At 45.6% G+C, this 21,973-nt stretch overlaps 1 protein-coding gene across 1 annotated transcript in view; it reads left to right on the forward strand.

The window, feature by feature from the left end:
- Nucleotides 1-21,973, forward strand: part of LOC140122943 (uncharacterized) — a 51,795-nt gene that overhangs the window by 19,614 nt on the left and 10,208 nt on the right. The window contains exons 11-12 of the mRNA XM_072144186.1: nucleotides 10,881-11,068; nucleotides 12,252-12,414. Of these exons, the coding sequence (XP_072000287.1) occupies nucleotides 10,881-11,068; nucleotides 12,252-12,414 (351 nt within the window). The remainder of the gene's footprint in view (nucleotides 1-10,880; nucleotides 11,069-12,251; nucleotides 12,415-21,973) is intronic.

The raw sequence follows: 21,973 nt of genomic DNA on the forward strand, positions 1-21,973 counted from the left end.
TAAGCAGACACTTCATGATCTCTCTGTGCTGCGAGATGCTGTGTACTGACAATGTGCTTAGATTATCAGGGTACACATTTATTTACACTTTTATTTAGCTTCTGAACATTCACTAGTATCTCATACATTGAAAAAAGAGAGATGAGATATTATGATATCTTTGAGATGGATATAAGACACAATGACACTCTCTGCTCTGCTAAATCCCCTGTAACACACACAGAGTCAGCTTAACTATGCCTGCCTCCCCGATAAAGACTGTATGTTTCTTTAGCTAGAAGAGTAAATCTCTGCAAACTGCTTGCAGGCAGGAAGTGTCTGTGTCTGAGCTGGGCTTGTGATGGAGCTGCAGGAGACAGAGAGCCCTGTAGTGTGCAGAGAGGAGAAGCTATTCATGAGAAGAATCGAACCATAGTCGATGATTTATAGTCGGATCCAGGGACAGCCAAAACTGTAAACACCAGACAGATAGAGACAGGTTGGAATGATATCTGTGAAATGCTGTATTAGAGAATTTGTTATTTTATTCTCCTGAGTATATTTGACAATCTTGTCTCTGTAAAAATGCTCCTTTAAAGGAAGTTCTATTGAGTGAAGGTGGAAGTAGAGCTGCATGGAAAGGTTTCATGTGCTAAGTCTATGCCAAATGCAGGCAGTAATAGAGAAGCAGAATTTACTGAAATACAGCAGAAAATAGAAAGTTTCTGTTTCTGGTCTGTAAAATCCAGGGGGTCACATGACCAATTAGCAGCTCAATCCCATTCAAAAGATAATGTTGTTCATTAATGCTAAGCAAAACCTCCACACAATGTACAGCTCTATAACTGGAGAGCAGTAAAGAGGCTCCTGCTGTATCCTCAAACTTCCGATTGGTTGGGGCGTCGGGTGTTGGCCCCCCACTTGGCAGATGTTTATTATTACCTATTTTTTTTACATTTTTTTTCTAGAATTTTGTATTTTATTTGCGTTTCTATGAACAGGAAAGAAAGTGACAGCTCAGCAGTAATAGGGTATAGAGGAGGGTGGAGACCCATGTGATGAGTCAGGTAGGTGCAGAACTGATTGTGTAATACTAATAGACAGGTAAAAGGTGAGCCAAGACTCTCCTATAGAGGAAAGGTGACACGAGATAACAGAATCAGATCGCTGGAGGAAAGGTGACACGAGATAACAGAACGAGATCGCTGGAGGAAAGGTGACACATAATAACGGAATCAGATTGCTGGAGGAAAGGTGAAGCGTGAAAGTTTGTTTACATCTAAGTTAATAGCGGAATTCACTTGTGATTGGAAGAACTGAAAGATTCTTGTTATTGAAGGGACATTCCATTTATGGACTTATCATACTTGGTGACAGCAGGTAGAAGATAAAAGTTACCAAAGTGCCCTAAAGTACAGAGTAGGTACAAATGTTTAACCAAAATCTGACTCTCTCGGAATTTCTAGGAGACAAAAAAATCGGAGATCACCTTAGAGATGTATCTCCTGGGCATATTTGCTTAACTTGAAGCTCTTGGGCTTAACACTGGGCTAGACACCAGTGGACCCTGATGCGAACTTTGGATCATTTACCTTACATCGCGCTGCCACCCAGTCCAGCACATTACACTTAAAAATACACATATATGCTGCACCGACGTATACTCACTGCACTACACTCATACAGCTTATACATTGGGGTTCCTTTACTAAGGGTCCAGAACGCCGCACTTCTGTCGGGTTTCCCTAATATTTCTGTTTTGTGCAAAATTTACCCAGGGATTTTGGTGCACGTGATCAGATTTTGGCACATCGGCGCCAGCTTGCACATGACAGAAATCGGGGGGTGTGGCCGTCGGACAACCCGACTGATTCGGACAAACTGTAGAATTTTAGAAAGGATTTTTGTCGCAAGATCAGCACTCACATGCACTGGGAAGAAGAAGGTGAACTCCGGCGGACCTCAGCTCAGCAGCGACATATGCAGGAACTCAGATGCACGATTTCAGTTCAACAGTGTTGAATTGCGACAGACCCGAATCCTCGTCGGACAACGCACCGCGAGATTGCGACGGGACCGGGTAAGTAAATCTGCCCCATAGTGTCCAGCATTAGCATCCCTCATTAATATATTGTCTAGCAACTCCCTTCATTAAAGGTGTTGTCCAAGATTAAGCAAAAACAGCGAGGTAGCCACAGGATGGCCCTCTGGTGCTCCCAGTGTCCCACGCCATGGTCCCTCGGTTCCGTACTCCTATTTGTTTACAGGGGCACCACACTTCAACACCAACAACTTCTGGCCATCTGGCTCACATACCCATCTCCTGTACCGCCAAAACCTTTTTATAATTTTGTGCAGCCCTGGTAACCTAGCTGTTTTTGCATAATCTCTGACAACTTCTTTGATAATTTGTCCAGAAGCAGCCTCCACTCAGTAAAATGTCCAGAAGCAGCCTCCACTCAATAAAATGTCCAGCAGCAGCCTCCACTCAATAAAATGTCCAGCAGCAGCCTCTACTCAGTAAAATGTTTAGCAGCAGCCTCCACTCAATACAATGTCCAGCAGCAGACTCCACTCAGTACAATGTCCAGCAGCAGACTCCACTCAGTACAATGTCCAGCAGCAGCCTCCACTCAATAAAATGTCCAGCAGCAGCCTCCACTCAATAAAATGTCCAGCAGCAGCCTCCACTCAGCGAAATGTTTAGCAGCAGCCTCCACTCAATACAATGTCCAGCAGCAGACTCCACTCAGTACAATGTCCAGCAGCAGACTCCACTCAGTACAATGTCCAGCAGCAGACTCCACTCAACAAGATGTCCTGCAGCAGCCTCTACTCAATACAATGTCCAGCAGCAGCCTCCACTCAATACAATGTCCAGCAGCAGACTCCACTCAATAAGGTGTCCTGCAGCAGCCTCCACTACATAAAATGATGCTGCTTGGGGCCATGTATAATTCAGGGGTTTTCTCACCTTTGGGCACCCCCAGACTTTATGTCTGAGTAGCAACCGCTAGCCTTACCCTTCACTCCTAATGTCTACAGCTCTACAAGGGCTCATTACATATATTTTTTAATATTTTAATATTTTCTTTTTATCTACTGGTCCTGGTAGAAATCTCTTTTGGCCAGCAGCTAGTCCGCACAGATGCCTCATACACTTTCATAGCTGGCTTGGCTAAGTATTCATGTGCTTTTATAGGAAAACTGTATGAAGTAATCTCCAGGGAGAACAAAAGATTTGGACATTTTTCTTCAAATATCCAATGGTTTTGTTATGTTTCCAGGAATATCAATAATTGACCCACATTGTGCCAAGAAATGGACATACAGTACACAGTGCAAGGAATGGAGGACCCCATTTTTTTCAATAAAACTTTATTAAGCTCCTTGTAATTGGGTGGCAGATCCTTCACAGATAAACGTGGCTCATTATTCAATTTAAAGAGGACCCATCACCACCTCACACATGCTTTGAATTTTCTATTTTCCGCCCTCCCCCCCCCCCACCCCGTTGCTGAGATATCAGTCCGAGTATCTGACCATTATAATCTCCCCAATGTTGACAGGTGTTGACAGATCGGAGGGGGTGTAAGTCAGATCTGGACTGATAATCTCAGCAATTGCGTCCCTCACTCTGTGTAGTGACCCTTACAGAATGGCATGTTCATTTCCACATGCCTGGAGTGGTGGTCCCCTTTAAGTTGGTTATGGCCAATCCCCTAGATGTGATCAATGGAATCCAATGAAATATTTCTTTCAATGAAGTTGGCCAGCATGGTCCTCCATTTTGCCCCTTGGAGGTACATTCATGCCATTGCTCCATTGTTTTAACACCAGTGACAATCCAAGGACACCAGCATCTACCAGATTCGATGACCGTCCCTGATACTATTACCCTATGTCCTACATAAGGTTAAAACATTACTACATGTCCAGGTTTTCTGATTCTTTTCTCTGCTGTGGTCCATTAGGGGAGATTTGGGTGGTCCGCCATCAATATTAGTAAATCTGGGGGTATCAACAAAACTGGTGGGTTCAGTCTTTAAAGATTGTGCATGATGCAGTCTTCACCCAACTTGATGCCTCAAGTAGAATAGTTGCCAAGTGACAGCTCAGCAGTATTAAGGAGAGAGGAGGGTGGAAACCTGTCAGGCCGGAGGATGTAAAGCACATTGAGTAATACTAATAGACAGGTAGAAGGTGAGTCAGGATTCTGCTCTAGAGGAAAGGTGACACGAGATCTGTATCAGCACATCACAGCTCTGGGTGGTGGAAAGGTGAAGCTTTCATACAGGAAAACAAATAGCGGATTCCACTTCCATAACAAACATAACATTCTTACATTTAACTGTTTAACCACATTATTTTTTTGTTCCAAAATTTAAGAAATACAAGATTGATCAAAGATTGATGCCGACTAGAGATGAGCGAGCACTAAAATGCTCGGGTGCTCGTTATTCGAGACGAACTTTTCCAGATGCTCGAGTGCTCGTCTCGAATAACGAGCCCCATTGAAGTCAATGGGAGACTCGAGCATTTTTCAAAGGGACCATGGTTCGGGAATAAAATGTGTTAATTAACTGAAAAAGAATGTCTTCTGATAAGTTAGCAGATGTATGCAAACATCTGCGATCTATTCTTCACTGTTCCGCGCGTATATTATCTCCCGACAAGTTAGCAGATGTGAAGAACAGTGAAGAATAGAATAAAAACAGTGAACACAGTGAACACAGGATCATTTAAGTGAAAAACACAGTAAAGAACACAGTGAAGAATAGATTGCAGATGTTCTGCACATCTGCTTACTTGTCGGGAGATACGCTGTCCCGGGATCCGCTCCTCTTCTTCCACTGAAGTCTCCCCGATCTCTCTGTCTCTCTGCCCTTCCCGATGTCTCTGTGCCGCTACCCCAATATCTCCGTTCGTGCCGCTGCCCCGGTGCCTCCGTGCGTGCCGCTGCCCCGGTGCCTCCGTGCGTGCCGCTGCCCCAGTGTCTCCGTGCCTGCCGCTGCCCCAGTGTCTCCGTGCCTGCCGCTGCCCGATGTCTCCGTGCCTGCCGCTGCCCGATGTCTCCGTGCCTACCGCTGCCCCAGTGTCTCCGTGCCTGTTGCTGCCAGATGTCTCCGTGCCTGCCGCTGCCCCAGTGTCTCCGTGCCTGCCGCTGCCCGATGTCTCCGTGCCTGCCGCAGCCCGATGTCTCCGTGCATGCCGCTGCCCGATGTCTCCGTGCCTGCCGCTGCCCCAGTGTCTCCGTGCCTGCTGCTGCCCGGTGTCTCCGTGCCTGCCGCTGCCCGAAGTCTCCGTGCCTGCCGCTGCCCAGGTGTCTCTGTGCTGCTCCCCGGTGTCTCTGTGCTGCTCCCTGGTGTCTCTGTGCTGCTCCCCGGTGTCTCTGTGCTGCTCCCTGGTGTCTCTGTCCTGCTCACCGTGTTCTTCAATGTGTTCTTCACATGCTATTTTGTTCGCACCGTTCCGCGCGTATCTCCCGACAAGTAAGCAGATGTGCCGAACATCTGTAATCTATTCTTCACTGTGTTTTTCACTGTGTTTTTCACTTAAATGATCCTGTGTTCACTGTGTTCACTGTTTTTATTCTATTCTTCATTGTTCTTCACTGTGTTTTTTAAATTAAATGCTCGATCTCGAGCAGGGGAAATACTCGTCCGAGCAACGAGCCGTTTCGAGTACCTTAATACTCGAACGAGCATCAAGCTCGGACGAGTATACTCGCTCATCTCTAATGCCGACGGATTGATACCAACTTTTATATCAGATTTCATTGTAGAGACACAAAACCCACAGTAAATAAGTAGCATAATACAAAAATAAGTCAACTCTTTATTACATCATCACTAAAGTACATAAGTAAATCTGCACAAATATCCCACATCATGGGGCACATTTACTAAGGGCCCGAACGCTGCATTTTCGCCAGGTTTCGTGTTTTTTTCCATTTTGCCCTGAATTGCCCCGGGTTTTTGGCGCACGCGATCGGAATGTGGTGCATCGGCGCTGGCTTCATGCGACACAAATCGGGGGGGGGGGGGGGGCGTGAACTTCGGACAACCTAACTGATTCGGACAAACCGTGGAATTTAAAAAGCAAATTGTTTCGCAAGATCAGCACTCACATGCATCGGGAAGAAGAAGGTGAACTCCGGCGGACCTCAGCGGGGAAGCGACACATGCAGGAAATTGGATGCACGATCTTAGTGAATCGCGGCAGAGCCGAATCCTTGTCGGACAACGCATGGCGCGGATCGCAACGGGACGGGTAAGTAAATGTGCCCCCATGTTGTTAGACTTCTTGTAGGTCATACTTGGTGGCCTTTCAAGGTAGCAAAAGGAGGCATTGTTTTCCATTTCCAACCTTGGAAAAACATATTTGCATATTAGTTCCCAGAATTACCTAATGGAGCATCAATGATAAGGAAAATGTAAGGAATGTAATGTAAGGAAAACTCCTACTTCCTGACCCTAAAGTCCACAAGTAAGTACATTGTTCAAAAAGTGGAATCTGGGGAGGGCAGTCACCACAGGATCATCGTGTAGTTTCTTCAGACACCTTCCTTTAATAGTACAAAGTTAATACATATCAGGGGCGAGGGGGTGATGCTGTCAGTGCTAACAAATATTGATGGCCATTTCACGGTCCGACACAAGCCGGAAGAAGTGCTCAGAGCAGAAAAAATGGCCGTCGCTTGTATTTATAGAATTGATTCCCGAAATCCCTTCCTCATCCAATCCCTTCCCTTCCTTGGTTGAACTTGATGGACCAGTGTCTTGTTTCAACCGTATAAACTATGATACTATGAATTCCCCCAACCTTTCACTTTTCACATACGTTCAGGATGTTTTACTGTGGGGATTGAGGACCCCTACCCTCGTATTTGAGGAACATCACACATTTGTTGTTGTCCCACGAGGGGCAGCCCCGGTCAAGTAACTATTGGATAAACCGTCATTAGTATCAGAGGGGAGTAGGGGCCATCAGTTCTCTGCAAGGACTATGTTTAAATACATAATACAATACCCTATAAGAAATAAGGAAACAGACAGATAGAAAGACTGATGGAAAAAGCTACAAGAGATACAGAATTATCACTTGACCTGTAGCCACCTAATATATCGCAAAATATATATTCCTTATACAGTAAGATAAGTGATAGGTGATATCTATACAGTATACAGTGGTATGCACTTCTGTATTCTGTTGGGTAATACCAGTTATAACGTATCCATCAGGATAATGGGCCACACTGAATGTGTATCTATTGCATATATACAAGTAACACACACAAAGTAAACAGAATACGGGTGGAATATATCTTCTATCTGTAATCCAATGTTTGTTTGGATCATATAGAGCAGGGGTCAGGAACCTTTTTGGCTGAAAGAGCCATGAACGCCACATTTTTTAAAATGTTATTCTGTAAGATCTGTACCATATGCACATTCCCCCCAATAGATAGGTAGTCCCAGTGTCACGGATGCCCCTGCGATCTAGGTCTCGGATCGCAGGCACACCCGTGCCCCTCACCACTTTCTGGCTCCTGTCCCGGCTGGCCAGCACGCGCTGACACTCGCCTATTTAAAGGGCCAGTGCCCTGCTGATTGGCGCTGCCCACTTCCTGTGTTCCTATAAAGACCGGCGGCTACCAGATAGGTAGCCACAGCACATGCCCCCAAGTAGATAGGTAGCCACAGCTGCCTGAGAGCCAGATGCAGCTAACAAAAGAGCCATATCTGGCTCCCGAGCCATAGGTTCCCTACCCCTGATATAGAGTATAATCAGTGTATATCACATATCTATGGTCCTACAAACTCTCACCTATCCGTGTCTTCCGGAAGCAGATAGAGTTGGGTACTGTAGTGTGGCAGGGTGCTGCGAGCTCCATGCTCCACCACATAGAGCACAGGACATGGTGAGATGTGTCCCCTACCCCAAGCAACTCAATACGGGGATCAGGAGGCGGCATAATGATGTCACTGCACCCGTCCTGCACAGGGGGAAGAAGAGGAGGTGAGAGAGGAAGAATGGTGAGGGGGAAGCACATTAGGGGGGCTTTGGGGGACATTACTGTGGATTGTAGGGGATATTACTGGGGGGCTGTGAGGGATATTACTGGGGAGCTGTGAAGACATTAATATGGGGGGTGTGGGGACATTATGGGAACTTTGGAGACATTACTGGGGAGGCTGTGAGAGACTTTACTTATTGGGGCTCTGGACAACATTTTTTAGTTAGGACTTAGTGGGGGCTATTGGGGGGCATTATATAATGGGGCTATAAAGAACATTACCTACTAAGCTGTGGGGGACATTATTGGGGGCTGTGGGGGTCAGTGGCTGTGGGGACATTATTTAGTGAGGACTTTGTGGATATTACTTAGTGGGGGCTGTGGGGGAGATTATATGCTGTGGGCTATGAAAAACATTACCTACTGGAGGCTGTGGGGGACATTATAGGGGGCTGTGCGGACATTACTGGGGGCTTTGAGAAGTTTTATGTACTGGGGGTTGTGGGGGGCATTATTGTGGGATGTGGGGGCCATTACTAACTGGGGTTGTGGAAGCATTACTTACTGGGGGCTGTGGGGGGCATTGTATACTGGGGACTGTGAGGGACATCACTTATTTAGTGTAGGGACTCTATTCAGTAGCTTTGGGTATTATTCGGTGGGGGCTACTTTCAATGCAGGGGACACAGTGGAGGGATATTAAGTGTAGGGGTAAAGGGGGCATGATTTAGTGCAGGTCACTTTTAGGGGGATTAAGTAGAGGCTGCAGGTATCACTTGTTATTACATTATTACATGTTAGGCCACATTTGGGAAATATTATTTTGTTTTCCATAGCTGAAATGATAAGTAACATTGTTTTTGGAGCGAGCACATGCGAGAGTTTGTGTAGAGGGTGGACACTAAAGAAAATTTGGTGCATATGCCCTGGTGCCCAAGAACCGGATCTTTTACGATCCTAACAACACCTCTGCATATATATTTTTATATATAATATTATGTAGTTACACCCTGGTAGAAAAAAAATAATTCAATAAATAAAACACCAACATTAGAAGAAAAACTATGAAAAATAGAATTTAAAAAAGCGCTTGTCCAACAATAAATAAGTAGTGACAAAGAAGAGAAAAGAATTTGCTGAGGCTGTAAAGGGTTAATCTATGTAATAACAGAGTGAAATTTTTCTGTAAGTCACGGCCTTGTTTCCTCTTGTGTTTCCTGAAGTTTATTGTGGGGTGGAGCAGGTTCTCCAGAAGTTAAGTATTAACATGTAGGATAATCACATGGGCTCTATATTTCCCAGGAGTTTAAGAGCCGAGGATTCACCGAGTGAGGACAGGAGATCCGAGGCCGCCCCGCTGCACTGCGTAAGACAGACAAGATCTTGAACTTTTTTAGTTATGAAACTTGACTTTGATTAACTCCATGGTGCAGGGGATATATCATGTAGTATGTACATAGAGCTCTGCGTGTGTAGCTGTTAGGTTAGATTGTTGTAGTTGTTAGGTTACGTTTTTGTAGTTGTTAGGTTAGGTTGTTAGGTTAGGTTGTTGTAGTTGTTAGGTTAGTTGTTAGGTTAGGTTGTTGTAGTTGTTAGGCTAGGTTAGTAGTTAGGTTCATTTAGGCCTACCATCATGGAAGGGGATTGGTGTGTAGTTGTTAAACTAGGTTGTTGTAGTTGTTATGTTAGCTATTAGGTTAGGTTGTTGTAGTTGTTAGGTTAGATTAGTTGTTTGGTTAGGTTGTTGTAGTATTTAGGGTAGGTTAGTTGTTAGGTTAGGTTGTTGTAGCTGTTAGGTTAGGTAAGTAGTTAGGTTTGTTTATGTTAGGGGCCCAGTACCACCATGGAAGGGGATTGGTGTGTAGTTGTTAGGTCAGATTGTTGTAGTTGTTAGGCTAGGTTAGTAGTTAGGTTCGTTTAGGTTAGGGGCCCACTACCACCATGGAAGGGGTTTGGTGTGTAATTGTTAGATTAGGTTGTCGTAGTTGTTAGGCTAGGTTAGTAGTTAGGTTAGGTTGTTGTAGTTGATAGGTTAGTAGTTAGGTTCGTTTAGGTTAGGGGCCCACTACCACCATTGAAGGAGATTGGTGTATAGTTGTTAGATTAGGTTGTCGTAGTTGTTAGGCTAGGTTAGTATTTAGGTTAGGTTGTTGTAGTTGATAGGTTAATAGTTAGGTTCGGTTATGTAAGGGGCCCACTACCACCATGGGAAGGGGATTGGTGTGTAGGGTATTCTGCTAATGATTTACATCCAGTGTCTCATGATAGGTTTATGTTTATTTGCATTCTTAGACTTGTCTGGCTACACAATGATGATCTTGGATGTTCCCTTGAAGGGTTTATGCATAGGGGGTCCAATCTGCCTCTGACATAATGGGGCAGATTTATAAAACATGTCTTAATGTTTGACAGACAGTCTTATATTGCTCCAGAGTAATGGATGTCCAGGGCCAGAGGCCTTTTTGCTACATTAAACGCTAGAAATATACCTTGCACTTGGTAGGTAAGTGCAGAAATTTTCAATGGGGACTAAGAGCTATATACAGTGATATAATATAACAATAACACAACTCGGTTGTTAAGGACCTTTAGAAAAAAGTTTTCTAAACACATTAGATGTAGTGTCGCCACCACTGCTGGTTAGATTGGGTGTTGGGTTTTTAGATTTTTGGATGGGTCATTAAAAGTTTAAACCCATTTAACAGTCCACCTTTAAAATAAATTAAAAATGCAGAATTCCACACAATCCTTGAAACGTAAAATGTAGAAAATAAAATTGAAGCATTGAAGTTTGTTGTATAATATAACATGTCTCCAAATGGATTGTTTTCCTTGAAATAGTTGGGTCATCGTTGTTACCTTACTCTTCTATGTTTCACAGAACTCTTATTCATCATGGACCCGGTCACCGTTCTCCTTTCCGTTGTTGTTGTTTTATTTTTGGCCAGTGTTTTAAAAAACCAAATACATGGAAAATACAAGAATTTCCCACCAGGACCAAAGCCCCTACCGATCATTGGAAATATTCTAACAATGGACATGGCGAAGCCTCATAAAACTTTATTGGAGGTAATGTGCAAATTATGTAATAATATTAAGGTTGTACACAAAAATCAGAGAGCTCCCTAGAAAAACTTGATATGAGCCCCTATATTTCTGATAATTTCCATAGTGAAATGGATGAATTTGTAAGAAGAAAGTCAAATGTCAACTTTATGCCTCCTTCCATCAGAAATACTCTTTTTGAGGTATTCTTGATGGTAGACTCTGTCTTCTCTACTCATTACTGCACAGTTTTTAATTATCTTGTAACCTAATCTAAGTAACTTTATCTTTACCTTTTATTTATGCAAATTACCTTAAGAGGCTACTTGGGTGTGTCCAACCACCAGCAACTGAGGTTACTCCACGCCCCAGTAGCCTCTTGCTTCTCTGTCTCCTGCCGCGTCCCTGCTCTGCCTCCCGCCGCGCTGCTGCTAGTGCCTGTGCATGGGCGGTAAATTCTGTTTCGGTTTTGGCTCCTGGTTCATATCTATGCAGAACGGTGGTGCGACTTTGATGAAGCTGGCAATGCGCATGCACCAAGATATAGTGAAGCTGCAGCCAAAAGCGATTTTACTGCCCATGCACGGACACAAGCAGCAACGTAGTTGGAGGCAGAGCAGGGACGTGGCAGCAAAAGGCTGCTCTGGTGTGGAGTAGCCTCAGCTGCTGACAATCGGACACACCCCAGTAGCCTCTAAAGGTAATTTGCATAAATAAAAGATTTAAGTTACTTAAATTAGGTTACAGGGTAATAAAAAACAGCTTAGGAATGAGTACAGAAAATGGAATCTACCATCAGGAAAACTTCGGACAGTGCATTCCTGGCCGTAGGTTCCCTTTAACTAATTTATCTGCTGCTAGAAAATGTGGCCTTTTACTCCAGAAAACTGCCACACAAGGTTTCTCCAAATTTTTAATGACCCTATAGTTGTGGAGAAACTTTTTTTTTTACATTTTTGGCAAACATTTAAAAAGTTTGCATTGGTCATTAAAGGCTAAGGTGGCCAAATTAAGAATGTGGACATCTGACTATGATTATTTTAGGATAGGAAGGGCTGGTATATAATGATACAATGATAAGTTGATCCATTGTGAGGGCTTTTCATGTATCATATAATTAAACAAGAATTGGAAATTTGTGACTAAATTGACAAGTGAGGAAGCAGTTAAAGTATTTTTGGGGTCACCCCATATCTTGTTTTCACAGCTTTCCAAGACGTATGGTCCAGTTTTGAGTGTCCAGATCGGTCTGTCAAAAGTAGTGGTCCTATGCGACTTTGGAGCAGTCAAGGAGGCCCTCATCAACCAAGCCGAATCCTTCTCCGACCGACCGGTTGCACCTGTGATTGCGAAAATATTAAAGAACAATGGTAACTAGTTAATGGTGATCCCTCTCCCTCCCAGAAAAGTAAAGTAATTGCTCTTCATTGGATGTTGAATAGAGATGAGCGAACACTAAAATGCTCGGGTACTCGTTACTCGAGTCAAACTTTTCCCGATGCTCCAGTGCTCGTCTCAAATAACGAATCCCATTGAAGTCAATGGGAGACTCGAGCATTTTTCAAGGGGACAGAGGCTCTGCAATAAAATGTGTCTGATAAGTTAGCAGATGTATGGAAACATCTGCAATGTGTTCGTCACACATATTGTTCTTCACATACTATTGTGAAGAACACCGTTCGGCACTCGTGTCTTCGGATAAGTTAGCAGATGTTCGGAAACATCTGCAATGTGTTCTTCACTGTGTTCTTCACTTAAATGATCCTGTGTTCATTGTGTTCACTGTGTTCACTGTTTTCACTGTGTTCTTCACTGTTCTTCACTGTGTTTCGTTAAGTGAAAGCTCGTTATCGAGCAGGCGAAATACTCGTTCGAGCAACGAGCAGTTTCGAGTACGCTAATACTCGAACGAGCATCAAGCTCGGACGAGTATACTCGCTCATCTCTAATGTTGAACATTCTTTCTGTTTGATCATCCAAAACATTTCTTAATCTAGAATCTACTGGTCTTAGATAACATGTATTTTACATTAGATCCAATGGAGGTAAAGTTTTAAGAAAATTTCCTTCCCTCCTTTATCAATTGCTTTCTCTCTGTTTAGTAGAATGAGACCCCTTCCACACTTTTCACAGTTCTGCATGTGTTTTTGTATTCAATGGGTTTTGTCCCGCTTGCATATATTTTCACGCACAAATGTGCATTTTTTATGCGCGTGAAAATCTCTGTGTGCTCTACTTTTACAAGTCCTGCAGATGAAAAATGCACTGTACAAGTCAAAACGCAGGTAAGTGTAATGTGTTTTTCACTGATCACTTGCCATAGAAATGATAGACCACAGTCATGAGTCTTCTTCATGTGCGTTGTCTGCTGTTATAAAAACGCATTAAAAAAAACATTGAAAACACCAAAAAAAACCGCTGCAAAAATGCTAATAAAACGGAGGCAAAAACATCAGTTTTTGACGGGTTGCACTCTGACGTGATCAGCAACGCAAGTGTGAAAGAGGTCTTTAGGGCTCCTTCAAAATGTAGCTGTGGACCTGGCTCGTCGTGTAGCATTTCAGTATGTTGATTGCGTTTGGCTCTCCACAAAATGCTGCCAGCATTTTCTCTGTCATCACCACTCCCTTTAATGTCATCAGAGAGCGATGATCCTAGGGAGCTGTGCTAGCAGCAGCATTTAAAGGGTTAATCTCTACAATTGGTGCCAGCACCAATCACGGGTATTTGAGCAACCAAACTCGACCAGTTGTTCAATGTTTGAATGAACGGGTCTGTAAAGGACATTAATATCATCATATTGGTGGAGATCTGACTCTTGGCTCTCTCATCTGTAAGCTGTTGAAAGATGGGGCACTGCCTTACCAAATGTGTAGGCCCTTCATTGTTTATCTTTCTTCATCTATAGGATCGCCGTTTAATTGGTAAAGGAGGTGCAAGCTAATGTAGCTGTGTTGCTTTTAAATTGAACCTGTCACCAGGAATGTCATGTTTAGCTGGTGACAGGCTCCAATAGCCTTTGCTATGCTGCTTCCGTCAGCATTCTGAATCATTTCAGTACTTTATATAAGTTTATTTCATATTATCTGGCTCCCTGCCAGCAAACTATAGTGAGGCTCCGGCAGGGAAGGGTTATCTGTAGCCTGTGTCTTCATTACCCCCCATACACCATCCCGCTGCTACTGGATGAGTGTGGGAGACTGGCACAGGGACACAGGCTGCATTACCCCCTACCCCCCTGACCAGGCCTCACCACACTCTGCTGGCAGGGAGCCAGGTAATATGAATTAAACTACTATAGTGATTCTGAATGCTGACAAAGGCATGTATGTGCCGCTCACCAGTATTGTTGCTAGTCCAGTATGCCGTGCACGGAAGATAGGTGGTTCTGTAACCAACTGTGACAACTTCAGTCTTTTTTGCAAAAACAAAAAATTTCTTTGTGTATCCAGCACAGGCAGAAAAAAATTTCTTAATATAAGAGAAAAGATTAAAACAGTAGCAATTTATTAAAATACTGTTAAAAACAATACAAAAAGTGTCCACACCTGTTACAAATCTAAATGTAGCACCTTAAATAATGATATGAAGACTAAGAAGGCAGCTACAGGCGGTCCCCTACTTAAGGACACCCCGTTACAGACGACCCCTAGTTACAGATGCCCCCTCTGCCCCCTTGTGACCTCTCTGGATGTTACTATAGTCCCAGACTGCAATGATCAGCTGTAAGGTGTCTGTAATGAAGCTTTATTGATCATCCTTGGTCCCATTACAGCAAAAAATTTTGAAACTCCAATTGTCACTGGGGCAAAAACAAAATTTGTCTCTGACTACAATTATAAAATATACAGTTTTGACTTACATACAAATTCAACTTAAGAACAAACCTGTGGAACCTATCTTGTATGTAACCCAGGGACTACCCGTATATGCCCTGAATCACATGACTGAACTTCACCACTAAGTAGATGGAGCTCAGTAGAGATGAGCGAACATACTCGTCCGAGCTTGATGCTCGTTTGAGCATTAGCGTACTCGAAACTGCTCGTTGCTCGGACGAATACTTCGCCCGCTCAAGAAAATGGCATCTCCCGCCGTTTTGCTTTTTGGCGGCCAGAAACAGAGCCAATCACAAGCCAGGAGACTCTGCACTCCACCCAGCATGACGTGGTACCCTTACACGTCGATAGCAGTGGTTGGCTGGCCAGATCAGGTGACCCTGGAATAGACTAGCCCCTGCCCGCGCTGCTCGGATCATTCTGTGTCTGGATGCCACTAGGGAGAGAGCTGCTGCTGGTTAGGGAAAGCGTTAGGGTGTTCTATTAGCTTACTGTTAGGCAGGAGTGATTCTACAAGAACCCAACAGCCCTTCTTAGGGCTACAATAACGTTATACTTTTTTTTTTTTATTTGCAGCTAGTACCATATTGTGAGGAATTTGCAGGGGGACTTGCTACCGTTGTGTTTAGCTCTTAGTGACGCACATATCCACCTCAAACACCAAAGTGGGAAAATTTATTAGGGGTTGTATTTCAATTAGGCACAGTCTGCCATTTACTTTTTATTTTACGTTTATTTTTTCATAACTCAGCGTCATCTCATCTGGCATAGCAGTGTGCTTTCATACTTGGCTAGAAAATAGCCATAGGAGAATCCAAACGGCTTACTTACGCCTACAATAGCGTTATATATATTTTATTTCTGGTTGATCTGCTGGTGGCTGTACTTGCTGTAGTGCATCTACTACCAAATTGTGAGGAATTTGCAGTGAGACTTGCGACCGTTGTGTTTAGCGCTTAGTGACGCACATATCCATCGCAAAGACCGAAGTGGGAAAATTTATTAGGGGTTTGATTTCAATTAGGCACAGTCTGCCATTTACTTTTTATTTTATGTTTATTTTTTCGTAACTCAGCGTCATCTCATCTGGCATAGCAGTGTGCTTTCACTTCGTCGAAGTCTGTGGGTGATGATGACCTTCTTGACGTAGTGGAAAAAGTGTGTAAAGAAGTGTCCGACGATGAGGAGACACGGTTGTCAGACACTGGTGAAGTTGTTGTCAGGGCAGGAAGTCCGAGGGGGGAGCAGACTGAGGGATTGGAGGATGATGAGGTGACAGACCCAAGCTGGGTTGAGAGGCCGGGTGAACACAGTGCTTCTGAGACGGAGGAGAGTCCTCGACCAGAACAGGTTGGAAGAGGCAGTTGTGGGGCCAGACGGAGAGGCAGGGCCAGAGCAGGTGCATCAGCGCCAAATGTGTCACGTAGTGAAGCTCCCGTGGCGAGGGCTCCCGCGGCGAGGGCTAGATTTTAAGAAGTCTGGAGGTTCTTTAAGGAAACACCGGATGACCGACGGACTGTGGTGTGCAACCTTTGCCAAACCAGGATCAGCAGGGGTTCCACCACTACTAGCTTAACTACCACCAGCATGCGCAGGCATATGAATGCTAAACACCCCACTCAGTGGCACCAAGCCCGTTCACCTCCGACCGTGCACACCACTGCTCCTTCCCCTGTGTCAGCTGATAGTCATCCCCCTGCCCAGGACCCTGGCACAAAAACCCCATCGTCGCCTCCACGATCCTCCACAGCATCCACCAGCGTTCAGCTCTCCATACCCCAGACGCTGGAGCGAAAATGGAAATATAGTGCAACCCACCCGCACGCCCAAGCCCTTAATGTCCACATCTCCAGATTGCTTAGCCTGGAGATGCTGCCCTATAGGCTAGTAGAGCCCGAGGCCTTTCGCAACCTCATGGCGGCAGCCGCCCCTCGGTATTCGGTCCCCAGCCGCCACTACTTTTCCCGATGTGCCGTCCCAGCCCTGCACCAGCACGTGTCAGACAACATCATCCGTGCCCTGACCAACGCCGTTTCTGACAAGGTCCACCTGACCACGGACACGTGGACGAGTGCTGCCGGGCAGGGCCACTATATATCGCTGAAGGCACATTGGGTTAACTTGGTGGAGGCTGGGACCGAGTCTGACCCTGCGGCTGGTCATATACTGCCGACGTCGAGGATTGCGGGGCCTACCTCGGTCCAGGTCTTTCAGGCCTACTATGCCTCCTCCTCCTCCCACCCCTCCTCCACCTCCTCCTCCGAACTACCATCCGTGGGCATGGCGCCATCAGTCGGTAGCTCTAGGCACAGCAGCAGTGCCGTCGCTAAGCGACAGCAGGCGGTGCTCAAACTGCTGAGCCTAGGCGAAAAAAGGCACACCTCCCAAGAACTATTACAGGGCATCACGGCGCAGACTGATCTGTGGCTGGCACCGCTGAACCTGAAGCCAGGCATGGTTGTGTGTGACAACGGCCGTAACCTGGTGGCGGCTCTGCAACTCGGCAGACTGACACATGTGCCATGCCTGGCCCATGTGTTAAATCTCATAGTTCAGCGTTTCCTCAAGACATACCCCAATCTGTCTGATTTGCTCACGAAGGTGCGCCGCATCTGTGCGCATTTCAGGAAGTCCAGCACAGATGCTGCCACTCTCAGGGCAGCGCAGCACCGCCTCCAACTGCCCGCTCACCGACTGTTGTGCGACGTGCCCACGAGGTGGAATTCAACATTAACCATGTTATCCAGAGTTTACCAGCAGCGCAGAGCGATTGTAGACTGCCAGATGTCAACTTCCACCAGAACTGGTAGTCAGGTCAGTCAGCTTCCTCAAGTCTACAATGAGGAGTGGACGTGGATGTCTGATATCTGTCAGGTGCTGAGTAACTTCGAGGAGTCAACACAGATGGTCAGTGGCGATGCCGCCATCATCAGCCTCACCATCCCGCTGCTTGGCCTGTTGAAAAACTCTCTGATCAGCATGAAGTCGGAAGCTTTGCGCTCGTCACAAGAGACGGGGGAAGAAGATTCCCTTGTTGATAGCCAAAGCAGCCTTAGGTCTGTTTCTCAGCGCATATCGGAGGAGGTGGAGGTGGAGGAGGATGAGGAGGAAGAGGAGGAGAATGTTGGCGAGACACAAGAGGGGACCATTGTTCAGTCCTTCACTGTTCAGCGTGTATGGGCAGAAGAAGAGGAGTTGGAGGAGGAGGAAATGGACAGTCAGGCCAGTGAGGGGAGTGAATTCTTGCGCGTTGGTACTCTGGCGCATATGGCAGATTTCATGCTAGGCTGCCTATCCCGTGACCCTCGCGTTCAAAGAATTTATTCCAGCACCGATTACTGGGTATTCACTCTCCTGGACCCACGGTACAAGCAAAATCTTTCCACTCTCATCCCTGGAGAGGAAAGGAGTGTGAGAATGCATGAATACCAGCAGGCCCTGGTGCACAAGCTGAAACAGTAATTCCCTTCTGACAGCGCTAGCGGCAGAGTGCGTAGTTTTGCGGGACAAGTAGCGAGGGAGAGTAGGCGAGCAGGCAGCTTGTCCAGCACTGGCAAGGGTACGCTTTACAAGGCTTTTGCCAGCTTTATGTCACCCCAGCAAGACACTGTCACCTGTCCCCAGTCTCGGCAGAGTAGGGCTGATCTTTACAGAAAGATGGTGAGGGAGTACGTAGCTGACCATACCATCGTCCTAAATGATCACACAGCTCCCTACAACTACTGGGTTTCAAAGCTGGACATGTGGCACGAACTGGCGCTGTACGCCTTGGAGGTTCTTGCCTGCCCTGCCGCTAGCGTCTTGTCCGAGCGGGTTTTCAGTGCAGCTGGTGGCATCATCACCGATAAGCGTACACGCCTGTCGACTGACAGCGCTGACAGGCTGACGCTAATTAAGATGAATAAAGCCTGGATTTCTCATAATTTCCAATCTCCACCAGGTGAAGGAAGCTCAACCTGAATAATTTATGCACTCCTCCTCCTCATTTTCCTCCTTCTCCTCCTCTTTGTACACTAAAGCAGAGGAAACTTGTTTTTTTTTGACAGGGCCCACTGGCTCTACCTATAGTACTTTATGCATTTAATTTTTCTGGAGGGCCACCTACCCGGTCCTCTGTTTTAAACAATTTTTGGGAGTGCCACATACAGGCACTCAATCTATTCAATTTTTCTGGAGGGCCACCTACCTGCTCCTCTGGTTTGAAAACTTTTTTGGACTGCCACATACAGGCACTCAATCTATTTCATTTTTCTGGAGGGCCACCTACCTGCTCCTCTGGTTTGAAAACTTTTTTGGACTGCCACATACAGGCACTCAATCTATTTCATTTTTCTGGAGGGCCACCTACCTGCTCCTCTGGTTTGAAAACTTTTTTGGACTGCCACATACAGGCACTATCCAAATTAAATTGTCTCCATAGCATCCTCCACACGTTGTCTTTATTGCTACCTCCAAAAGTCGTCCATATAGCTGCCTCCATACATCGTCCCCTTATCAAACGAGGTGTGTCAGGCAGAAATTTGGGTTGTTTTCATGGATTCCACATCAAAGTTGTTAACTTTGTCGCCACCCTGCTGTGTAATCCACAAAATATACTGGCAAACTTTTACCATTTACGGATATTATTTCAGCGCTTCTTGCGCATCTGTTTTCATTCCCCTCACCCGCCATATCCCAAACTTATAAGAACGCTACTACACTTAACTTGGTGGAGGCTGGGACCGAGTCTGACCATGGGGCTGGTCATATACTGCCGACGCAGAGGATTGCGGGGCCTACCTCGGTCCAGGTCTCAAAGGCCTACTATACCTCCTCCTCCTCCCACCCCTCCTCCACCTCCTCCTCCTCCGAATTACCATCCGTGGGCATGGCGCCATCAGTCGGTAGCTCTAGGCACAGCAGCAGTGCCGTCGCTAAGCGACAGCAGGCGGTGCTCAAACTGCTGAGCCTAGGCGATAAAAGGCACACCGCCCAAGAGCTATTACAGGGCATTCCACATCAAACTTGTTAACTTTGTCGCCACCCTGCTGTGTAATCCACAAAATATACTGGCAAACTTTTATCATTTACCGATATTATTTCAGCACTTCTTGCGCATCTGTTTATATTCCCCTCACCCGCCATATCCCAAACTTATAAGAACGCTACTACACTTGATCTTATACAAAAGGTTCTTAGAAGTGCTGTTTGGGGAGTAGCCTATAGACAGGGGCTTGGATTGGCGAAAGCTCGCCTGGAAGCGGAGCGCCAGCTCCATCCCAAGATCCAACTAACATAGTTTTAACTGCAGTACCTTTAATCTACTACTAGTTCACTGCCTCCATAATAATAATAATAATAATAATCTTTATTTATATAGCGCCATCATATTCCGTAGCGCTTTACAAATCATAGGAAACAAATACAAATGTAATGTAACAGAGCACAACATTTGTATGGAACAACAGGAGTGAGGTCCCTGTTCGCCAGAGCTTACGGTTTATGAAGATGATGGGGTAACACGAGGTAAAAGAATATTTAATGGTCAAGCCATTCTTCTTAGGGAATAGAACAAAATATAATAAATGGAATTGCTGTCGCTTGAACCACTCAGCCGTCATCTTATATACCAGGTCCAGGGTGAATGGGACTGCAGAGAAGTCTGGTGCCTGTTGGTTGCTAGATAACAGATGGGAGGACGACACAGGACGGGTTAGTAGAAGAGTTAAAACTTCATGCAGTTAATGAGTGTTATAGGCTTGCCTAAAGAAATGGGTTTTAAGAGCACGTTTGAAACTTTGGAGGTTAGGTATTAGTCTGATAGTCCGGGGCAGAGCATTCCATAGAATTGGTGCAGCTCTAGAGAAGTCTTGGAGACGCGAGTGGGAGGTCCGCACTAGGGTAGAGGTTAATCTAAGATCACTGGCGGATCTAAGAGCACGGGTTGGGCGATAGACTGAGATAAGAGAGGAGAGGTAGGGGGGTGCAGCATTATACAGAGCTTTATGGATGAGGGTTATTATTTTAAACTGTATTCGAAAGGAGACTGGCAGCCAGTGCAGCGACTGGCATGAACTGTAGGCATACATGGTCCCCTTATCAAACGAGCTGTGTCAGGCAGAATTTTGGGTTGTTTTCATGGCTTCCACAACAAACTTGTTAACTTTGTCGCCACCCTGCTGTGTAATCCACAAAATATACTGGCAAACTTTTATCATTTACCAATATTATTTCAGCGCTTCTTGCGCATCTGTTTACATTCCCCTCACCCGCCATATCCTAAACTTATAAGAACGCTACTACACTTGATCTTATACAAAAGGTTCTTAGAAGTGCTGTTTGGGGAGTAGCCTAGAGACAGGGGCTTGGATTGGCGAAAGCTCGCCTGGCTGCGGAGCGCCAGCTCCATCCCAAGATCCAACTAACATAGTTTTAACTGCAGCACCTTTAATCTACTACTAGTTCACTGCCTCCATACATGGTCCTCTTATCAAACGAGCTGTGTCAGGCAGAATTTTGGGTTGTTTTCATGGCTTCCACATCAAACTTGTTAACTTTGTCGCCACCCTGCTGTGTAATCCACAAAATATACTGGCAAACTTTTATCATGTACCGATATTATTTGAGCGCTTCTTGCTCACCTCCTTTGGTTCCTCTCTGCCACCCATTGGTTTGAAGCCTGAGTCCATTTAGGGTATGTCGCCATGCCACTCTCTTGCCTGCCGCTGCTGCCGCTGCCTCTGCATAGTCCCCTATAGTGTCAGGGTCAATTATTGGATGTTTTAGATGCTATCTAGCCTCATTCGGTCACTCTGTCATGGCCATGCTGTTGCCCATAATTTTGGCATAATGGTACGATTAAGCAGCCTCAGAGGCATCCATGCATGCTGCCCCTGCTGTTTCCTGTCCATATCCGTGGTGTTTCCATCCTTTTCTGAGGTTCCCAGGTGTTTGGCCAAGCTTCCCTGTGCAGAGCCTTGGTCCCCTTGAAAAATGCTCGAGTCTCCCATTGACTTCAATGGGGCTCGTTATTCGAGACGAGCACTCGAGCATCGGGAAAAGTTTGTCTCGAATAACGAGTACCCGAGCATTTTAGTGCTTGCTCATCTCT

The sequence above is a fragment of the Engystomops pustulosus genome, chromosome 3 (genome assembly GCF_040894005.1).
Source record: "Engystomops pustulosus chromosome 3, aEngPut4.maternal, whole genome shotgun sequence".
NCBI lineage: Eukaryota > Metazoa > Chordata > Amphibia > Anura > Leptodactylidae > Engystomops > Engystomops pustulosus.